General features: G+C 44.0%; 1 protein-coding gene across 1 annotated transcript in view; it reads left to right on the forward strand.

Moving 5' to 3' along the window:
• rock2b (rho-associated, coiled-coil containing protein kinase 2b) overlaps positions 1-9,062 on the forward strand; it is a 58,654-nt gene extending 49,592 nt beyond the window's left edge. Inside the window, exons 30-34 of the mRNA XM_048251041.1 lie at positions 1,063-1,141; positions 1,883-2,156; positions 2,694-3,126; positions 6,727-6,840; positions 8,049-9,062. Of these exons, the coding sequence (XP_048106998.1) occupies positions 1,063-1,141; positions 1,883-2,156; positions 2,694-3,126; positions 6,727-6,832 (892 nt within the window). The 3' untranslated portion in view covers positions 6,833-6,840; positions 8,049-9,062. The remainder of the gene's footprint in view (positions 1-1,062; positions 1,142-1,882; positions 2,157-2,693; positions 3,127-6,726; positions 6,841-8,048) is intronic.
• The last annotated feature ends 917 nt before the right edge of the window (positions 9,063-9,979 follow it).

Consider the following 9,979-nt stretch of genomic DNA (forward strand, 5'->3'; position numbering starts at 1 on the left):
TGAGTTGATCATAAGTTCACAAGTTGAGTTGATCATGGAGTTGATCATGAGTTGAGTTGATCATGAGTTGAGTTGATCATGAGTTGAGTTGAGCTGAGTTGAGTTGATCATGAGTTGAGTTGATCATGAGTTGATCATGAGTTGAGTTGAGTTGATCATGAGTTGAGTTGAGTCGAGTTGATCAGGGGTTAGGTTGATCATGAGTTGAGTTGAGTTGATCATGAGTTGAGTTGATCATGAGTTGAGTTGATCATGAGTTGAGTTAATCATGAGTTGAGTTGAGTCGAGTTGATCATGGGTTGAGTCGAGTTGATCATGGGTTGAGTTGATCATGGGTTGAGTTGATCATGAGTTGAGTTGAGCTGAGTTGAGTTGATCATGAGTTGAGTTGATCATGAGTTGATCATGGGTTGAGTTGAGTTGATCATGAGTTGAGTTGAGTCGAGTTGATCAGGGGTTAGGTTGATCATGAGTTGAGTTGAGTTGATCATGAGTTGAGTTAATCATGAGTTGAGTTGAGTCGAGTTGATCATGGGTTGAGTCGAGTTGATCATGGGTTGAGTTGATCATGGGTTGAGTTGATCATGAGTTGAGTTGATCATGAGTTGAGTTGAGTTGATCATGAGTTGAGTTAATCATGAGTTGAGTTGAGCCGAGTTGATCAAGGGTTGAGTAAAAGTTGATCATGGGTTGAATTGATCATAATTTGAGTTGATCATAGGTTGAGTTGATCATAGAGAGTTGGAATTGATCATGAGAGTTGAGTTGAGTTGAGTTGATCATGAGTTGAGTTGAGTTGATCATGAGTTGAGTTGAGCTGAGTTGAGTTGATCATGAGTTGAGTTGAGTTGTTCATGAGTTGAGTTGAGTTAATTTGATCATGAGTTGAGTTGTTCATGAGTTGACTTGATCATGAGTTGATCATGAGTTGAGTTGAGTTGATCATGAGTTGAGTTGATCATGAGTTGAGTTGAGTTGATCATGAGTTGAGTTGAGTTGATCATGAGTTGAGTTGAGTTGATCATGAGTTGAGTTGAATTGACTTGACTACTCTCTCCGCAGTAAACTCTTCCATGTGAGGCCTGTCACCCAGACTGATGTGTATCGTGCTGATGCCAGAGAAATCCCCCGCATCTTCCAGGTGAGAGAACACAATGGCAATTTGTGTCTGTGTGTTGGAGTGGACTGATTTTGGTTGTTTTGTAGTTTATGTTTTATGATTTTGTGGGGAATTTAGAAGATTGTTTTATGCTTCTATATGTGTGTATGTGAGTGTGCGCTTGTGTTTGTGTGTGTGGGTGTGTGTGTGTGTGTGTGAGAGAGAGTATAAGGTGTGTGTGTGTATGTAGGTGTGTGTAAGTCTGTGCTTTCCTGTACCAGTGTGCAGCAGTGGTCATTCAGTGTTATTCTGGGCTAAAAACCACAGTGACATTGTTCAGAGTCTTACATGATGCACAGTCGTAACCACAGGCCTTATTGCTTATTAAGGTTTAGACGGGCACTTCCCTTTGGTTTACCACTCTGGAAACCAGACACACACACACACACACACACACACACACACACACACACACACACACACACACACACTTCACACTTCCATTTCCGCCCCCTGACCTCCATAAAGATCCATTCTTGCTCCTACACACACACACACACATACAAACATGCATACTCTCAGTCTCACCCTACCCCCCACACAAACACATAAATTCTTTCTCCTTCACATACACAGATGCCTAGACTTCCTCCTACACATAAAAAAAAATTCTTCCTCTCTCTTTCTCTCTCTCATACACACACACACTCATGTACACACACACCATATACCAGCGAACGTCCTCGCACACACACATTAACCCCCATCCTCTTCCCTCCACAGATCCTGTATGCCAACGAGGGAGAGTTCAAGCGCGACACGGAACCCTCTGGTCACGAGACCCTCGGGCTGACCGCTGACCGCTCCATGTGCCTGCTCCACAAGGGCCACGAGCTGGTGCCCACGCTCTACCACTTCCCATCCAGCTGTGAGGCGTGCACTCGGCCGCTCTGGCACGTCTTCAAGCCGCCGCCCGCGCTCGAGTGCCGCCGATGCCACCTCAAATGCCACCGCGAGCACCTGGAGCGCAAGGAGGAGGCCCTGGCACCGTGCAAAGGTGAGAGAGTGCCCCCCTCTTTCTATCCTTCTCTCTCTCTCTCTCTCCCTCTCTCCTCTCTCTCTCTCTCTCTCTCCTTATCTGTCTGTTGGGATTCTGACTTTCCCTCTCTTCCTCCCTGTAGTGAACTACAGCATATTCACATCAAAGAGCGTGCTCTCTCTCTTTCTCCCTTGCTCTCTCTCTCTCTCTCTCTCTCTCTCTGTAGTAAATCTGACTCTCCCTCTCTTCATCCCTGTAGTGAACTACAGCATATTCACATCAAAGAGCGTGCTCTCTCTCTTTCTCCCTTGCTCTCTCTCTCTCTTTCTCTATCTCTCTCTCTCTTTCTCTATCTCTCTCTCTCTCTCTCTCTCTGTAGTAAATCTGACTCTCCCTCTCTTCCTCCTTGTAGTGAACTACAGCATATTCACATCAAAGAGCGCGCTCTCTCTCTCCCTTGCTCTCTCTCTCCCTTGCTCTCTCTCTCTCTTTCTCTATCTCTCTCTCTCTCTCCCCATAGTAAATCTGACTCTCTTCCTCTCTTCCTCCCTGTAGTGAACTACGACATGTCCACAGCCAAAGAGCTCCTCCTGCTGGCCACCTCCCAGTCCGAGCAGCAGCGTTGGGTCAACCGTCTGCTGTCCCGCATCCCTCGCAAACCCCTGCCAGCTCCGGCTCTCCCCGGAGCCTCCTCCACCCCCGGGGCCCCTCATGGCTCCCCCTCGGCCTCCGACTCCTCCTCGGGCTCGGCCTCACCTACCCCCAGCTCCCCGCGCCCCTCCCCCCGCCCCTCTCCGCAGCTGGACGCCGTTGCGGCCGCCATGGCTGCTGCCGGTGGCGGCTCTAGGGCCCGCTCAGGCTCGATGTCGCCGCAGCTGTCCCACCGCGGGGCCATTAAGATGCAGTCCAAACACATGCAGCACCAGGAAGTGACCGTGCAGCAGCAGAGTGGACAACAGCAGCAGCAGCAGCAGCAGAGCAAAACCAGGTGAGCAACACAATACAGCTATAAACACAAACAAAAACATAAACATAAACATAAACATTCCTCTTCCAGGTTACTGGCGTAGTTACCCAGGTAGCTTCAGGAGTTACCACTGATCTCAAAATAATGTCACTTCAGAAGCAATACATGCAGTAAAACGTTGTTTTGGAGATTAACTGTCCCTCCTAACTGTCTGGAAGAGGAATGGTTATGTTTGTTTATGGTTCTTTCGTCGGAAGAAGCCTACAATGGTACCAGTAAACATTACATTAACATTAAAATTTAGTGTTTAAAGTAAAGTCATATAGCCTAAATTAAAAAGGAATACCAATGACGAAATAAAATGGAACAACATAATAACAATAACTAGAAACCTATTAGTACACTACGTGCTGCACAGGAATATGCACTGAGAACATAACGCTGCTGTTTACATACTTGCTTTACTTACTTGTGTAATAATAGCATTCACATCAAACAAAAGTTTAACCTACAGTGATGGTCTTTAATAATTAACACATCTAGCACAGATCAAGGTGCTTCTCAAGCAAGTAACCGTAAAACATCCGGTTTGTGAAAAGGCTGTGAATGCAACATCTTTCCCCTGGTGCCTATTGAGTTTTGGTAATGAAACGCCTGATGTCCTTGATTACCTGAACACAGGAGGCTTGCCTCATCAAATTAGAATCCCTAACGGGTCTCTGGCAGGGGAATTTGTGTCTGTGTCTGTGTCTGTGTCTGTGTGTGTGTGTGTGTGTGTGTGTGTGTGTGTGTGTGTGTGTGTGTGTGTGTGTGTAAAGATGCCCAGGGGAGCTCCGTTAGTCAACAGAAACAGAGGAGGATTCTATTGAGGCTGGGGAATGGAAACTGTTTCTTCTTAAGGCCAGCTGCTTTACATTTTACACAATAGCTATAGAGGACAATCAGAGAATACTGGCAAATTAAAGATTGCAAAAATTAAAAATGCTAACCAGTGGAAAGTTAGCTAATCAGTGATAACACTGTTCCTATACTTCAGGCATTTCTGATCACTTCCATAGTGTACCGTCTCTGTGTGGTACCTCATTTGAGATGCTGGTATTTAAGGTAAGGGTCGTAGGGTAGGTTTGGGTAGAACAGTTTGGTCCACCCTCCTCCAGCCCCTAAAGCTGTCAGTGGAGCTCACTCTCCTCTAGGCTGGACAGAGGCACACACGTAACCGACTCTTTTCCTGGACTGGGATTAAGTGTCATGGTCCTGCTCTAAATTTGGCTTTCAGGGGAAAGACCCCTCGCAAAATGCCATGTGGGGTCATCTGAAGGCCTGTTGGCCATTAGGGATCTGTAGGCAAATGTATAGAAGAGGTGGACAGCTATACTATATGTACATATAATGTTAATAATTATATATAAAGGCAGTTCATTTTCAGTTTACTAATGAATTTTGGATCTAATATTATTTGCTGGCTGGTTTAATAATGTTTGCTTTGTGAAGCTGAGTGAGAAAGGGTGTGTGTGTGTGTTGTCCCTGGTTGTGTGTGTGTGTGTGTGTGTGTGTAGCTGTGTGTGTGTGTGTGTGTGTAGGTGTGTATGTGTGTGTTTTCCATGGTGATGGTGTGTGTGCAGGCTTGTGTGTGTGTGTGTGTGTGTGTGTGTGTGTGTTTGTCTGTAGGAGTGTATGGCTAATTAATTCTGCTCTCTGTAGCAAAGGCCCCATGCTCAGAATCATCCTGCACTGACATCATGACCGTCTGACCCCTGATCTTTCCATTCTCTAATGTGTGTGTCCGTGGAAGTAAGTGCACGGCACACTGGCATCTGTCCGCGGTGTGTGTGTGTGTGTGTGAGAGAGAGAGAGAGAGAGAGAGAGAGAGAGAGAGAGAGAGAGAGAGAGAGAGAGAGAGAGAGAGAGAGAGAGAGAGAGAGAGAGAGAGAGAGAGAGAGAGAGAGAGAGAGAGAGCGAGAGCGAGAGCGAGAGCGAGAGCGAGAGCGAGAGCGAGAGCGAGAGCGAGAGCGAGCATGTTTGTGCCTTATTGCATATGTAAAGTTATTAATGCAACAGGATCTTGACTGTCCTTGTTATCTGTGGCTAACAATCGTAACATCATCTCTCAGTGCTTACTCCAGCGGATATAGCCATATCTGCCACCATCTGCCACACTCAGTCACAATTATTAAAGCAGCATGACAACTTAATGGGAAATTCGATTATTTGCCGTCTAGCCCAGAGTTAGATAATAAAAGGATATATACCCTACTCTTCTCTGTGTGTACAATAACCCAGTCTTACTCCGTTAGCCTAGCTTAGTACAATACACTGGAAGTGGGTTACACCAGTTAGCCTATAGCTAAAAGGGATATCTTGTACCGTCTCAATGCAAGATCTTATACAGTTTCAATGCAAGAGATAGTCTAAGGCTAGGCAACATCTGAGTCTCTCAAAGAAACCTGTTTAACCTCTGGTTAACCCTGGTATATCAGGAATTTCTATGGCTAGAGATACAGTTGTTACATGGTTGGCAAGAAAAAAAGAGTTTTTGTCTGAGGATTATTTGACCAGAAAGAGTGTTCGGAAGCAATGAGTAAGAGTAACCCCTTCACTGAACTTGGTAAATGTGCGCCACCTAGTGGTTAATTGTGTTGTAAATCCAAGTGTAAAGGCAGTTACTTTTTTTCTCAGTCCCGTTGGTGGATTTCTCAGATCCGAATCGAAATTCTCAAAACTATTTGTTCAGCCTCCACATTATCTAGTCATGTGTGCACATCATGAGAGCAATTTATTATTATTATTATTATTATTATTATTATTATGAACAAACAGCAAATAAATGGCAAATCTATGCAGTTGTTTGAGTGCAATCGTCTGCTTATGTCATGTTGGTAAAAATAATTTTCTCTGTAAAAATAAGGTTCTCTGTTGAATAGTCCTTCACCAAGTGCATTTTGGTCTTTCTTTCCTGTGCGACAATGAATTACATGGTCTGGCCACTAACTGCAGTACAGACAGGACTGTAAAAGTATATTCATTATGTGTAATAATACTCTCCCACATACAGCAATGTGTATGTTTTACTGTTGAAATTGGTATATGCCTAACAAAAACTGCAGCCTTGTGTATTTTAATAAAAAAAAACATTCTTACAGAGTAGTCTATGTTCTATTGACAACATGACTAAGCATTTTGACTATCTTGTTCTATTGACAACATGATTAAGCATTTTGACTATCTTGTTCTATTGATAACATGATTAAGCATTTTGACTATCTTGTTCTATTGACAACATGAAGCATTTCGATTATCTTGTTCATAACAGTGACACAGGTACTTGTCATTCTGATGGTACTGCCATGTTGATTGGCATAAATATTTGCTTTTGAGACACTAACTAAGCGTTAATGATGATGAAATAAATCCACCAAAGTGACTGAGAGAAGCTCGAGTGAAGCCGCAGAAAAGAAGCTGTAAACTGTCCATGCACTTCCAAGCCCCTGTTGATATCGGTACATAACGTCTGCTGGGGTCAGGGGTCCAGGGACCCTGAATGACCTTTCCGTGACCCTGAATGACCTCTCGGTGAGCCTGAATGATCTCTCTGTGACCCTACCTGCTTCTCTGCCGTTTCAGGGTGATTGGGTTTGGCCTAAAGGGATGGGAGTGGGTCCTAGATGATGATGATGAGGATGATGATGGGGATGGTGGTGATGATGATCACGCGTTTTTTGACTTCTGACAAAAAAAGTGAGATACAACAGTGTGTGTTGTTTGAGTGAGTTTGCATGAAGATGCACGAGCCAATTCAGGATTGTAATATCTGCATCTTTTACATTTTAAAATGACAAATTAAAGATAAGATGAGTGCATCCATTTTGTTTTCTGAGGAAGGACCTGATGGCTTCTGCACAACGCCCTGTGTGTGTGTGTGTGTGTGTGTGTGTGAGAGAGAGAGAGAGAGAGAGAGAGAGAGAGAGAGAGAGAGAGAGAGAGAGAGAGAGAGAGAGAGAGAGAGAGAGAGAGAGAGAGAGAGAGAGAGAGAGAGAGAGAGAGAGAGAGAGAGAGAGAGAGAGAGAGAGAGAGAGAGAGAGAGAGAGAGAGAGAGAGAGATGTTTGCTAATAACTCAATGTTGATGCTTCCCCCAAACTGATCAGCCAGCGTGTGTCCTGTTGTGGTTTCTAATGTTCCAGTGTAACAGCTGTGGTGTGCGTTGGCATGTCAGGACAGCATGCTGATATGGTGTACAGCACTGGGTGCTATTTCATCTATGTGGTCTATGACAAACCTGGTTAGTAAGTGGTATATCATCTGAAAGAAGAGAACTCATAAGCTGCTTTCAGACACGTCCTCCGCAGTACTGTATATGCGGAGCTTTTTCAAACGGAGGTCCGACCCTTCGGGTGATTCAGATATGATGCTAACATGCTGACATTATACGGTCAAACAGTATGTGTGAACGACACCGACGCACATTAACAGAATCTCTGCGTGGTTGAACAGGTTGAACGTGGTTGAACACGCACATGAACAGAATCTCTGCATGTTCTTCGCTTCATTCAGACACGAGCTCATTTACATAATGTCCATCGGAAATACTAGGAGGGGAGTAATGTAAGAGCCGGATAAGTTCGGAATTTCAAATGTCCGGTTATATTGTTCAGATATACGGCCCAACCGCTTGACATCCTCAGAACATACAGACTTACACCTAGGTCTGAAAGCAGCTATTATAAGTGGTAAATCTCCTACTGTATAAGTGGAGCCTTTTGGCTTTTTGCGGGTGGATGAAGCCATAGAGATCCTTTATTAGGAAGTTTACAATAATGTACCCAGGTTTGTCACTACATCACGTACATGAAATATGTCCCTGAAATTGATGTGTAAATAACAGATGATGTCCTTTCTCTCTCTCTCTCTCTCTCTCTCTCTCTGTTTTTCTCCATTTCTCCTCTAGTTAACCTTTGCTGGAAGTCTGGATTTGTACACAGTGACTTCAGCTGACAAGAATACCTACAGAGAGATTCGAAACAATCCTCAATCCACACTCATTCTCTCTCTCTTTCTGTCTCTCTCTCACACACACACACACACACACACACATACACACATACATGTCAAGCCATGGCACTGTAGGACAGCATAAATGGACATGACAGTGTTTCCCCAGGACTTAAAGTAAAACACGTTAAGTCAAATTGTGTGTGTGTGTGTGTGTGTGTCTAGAAAGAAAAGGAAATACGAGGACCCTCTCTCAGCCTACATATTGAGACTATGCAGATTCCTAAGTGTGCATTTCCTGTGTGCAATGTATTTACCTGTGAGTGTGTTATATAACATACTTTAAGTGCCAAAGATATATTTACTGTTATTGATTTTTTTTTTAACTGTAAAGTCAGTATCTATGCATATTTCAGAACTGGTAAAAGTTTATGTAAATTATTTCTTTTATTTTCAAGTGTTACATTGGTAAAACTAAGGTGTATGTAGCTTTAATGGAAAGTATTGGGTTTTCATTTGAGGTGGTGTTGTGGCAGTTACAGTTCCAGTGTTTCTTTAGTGCATCTTGAGCAATGGAGAACTGTCCCACTGAAGATGTCAGACATTAATGATCTCGTACCTGCTAGCTGACGGTCATCCTCAGGGTCACCCTACTGAGCTGGGTGGGTCTCCTCCTGTTGTTTATGGACAGGCATTTTTTTCCGTTGCCACAGTTACCGGTCTGCTTCCTGTACGGGGGTTCAGGCCTATAGGACTTTTTATGCGTGTTAACTTTCATCTGCAATGCAAACTGTAAATGACACTATAATACATTTAAAATGAATAGCATGGAATTAAATTTGGACGGATGCAGACTAAGATCTGGTTAGAACCTGCCCAGAGTCCGCTACAATTGTTGTGCTCTCAGTTAATAGGCAGTCATATTCTATCAGAAACCAGAACAACAAGAATAAATATATTATTTGATGAAGTTGTCTCATGACCGTTTCTCTCTACACACACAAGCATGGGACTGGAAATGGGGATGTGTGTCTGGTGTAAGAGTCGTCTGAATGGGATAGTAAATGTTTATTGTGAGGAACTTTTGCGTGTCCACTGCAGTCTGAGTGACCACGGAGCCTCGTCTAGCATGAGACAGCAGAGTGGTTGATTGCAATGATCAACACCTGTGTGAAAAGCAGATTTTAAAAGCCCCAGGTTCTTAACCCTGGGGCAACCACTCGGCAGCCCACACTCAACCAATCACAGCGCTACTCACTTATTCTTTTTCACGACAGACACACGTGACGCACACACACTATTTCTCACACACTCTCTTCTCTTCATTCATTCATTACATTACACTCCATTCAGTCATTCACAACCTGTAGCCCATGTCCCTAGACATCTTTTTCATAATTCACAAATTCAATAAATTCTTGTTGAAGCATCATTTTGGTGGTTGCATATACATCACATGAGGTCCATGTAAGCCTGGGTCATAACTAGCCTGGGTGTTCCCATGCTGCCTTGCGCGCGATTTGATTCACGCTGCTAAGGCAGCCTGGAGACCATGGAGCAAATTTTCGCCTGAGATAGGGAACCAATCACAGAACAGGGGGGGAAAGCAAGACGATGATGAGCTATGCACAGACGCATTTGATAGACATCCGTGGCACCCAATAAACGGATCTGGGCATTTTTTTCAAATACGAGAAAATGAACGTTTGGTTCCCAGACCACGTCTCATTGAGAAGTGGTGGCGCTAGCCAGGCTAGGTCATAACAGCAATATATGTGTAAACACACACACAGAACGCTAAATCTGGTCCTGATGTTGCACTGTCTGTGTGTCAGTCTATGTGCCCCATGGCAGGCTGGCGCCCATAGACTGTATAAAGATTGCTAA

This window comes from Alosa alosa, chromosome 8 (assembly GCF_017589495.1).
Source record: "Alosa alosa isolate M-15738 ecotype Scorff River chromosome 8, AALO_Geno_1.1, whole genome shotgun sequence".
In the NCBI taxonomy this organism is placed as follows: Eukaryota; Metazoa; Chordata; class Actinopteri; order Clupeiformes; family Clupeidae; genus Alosa; species Alosa alosa.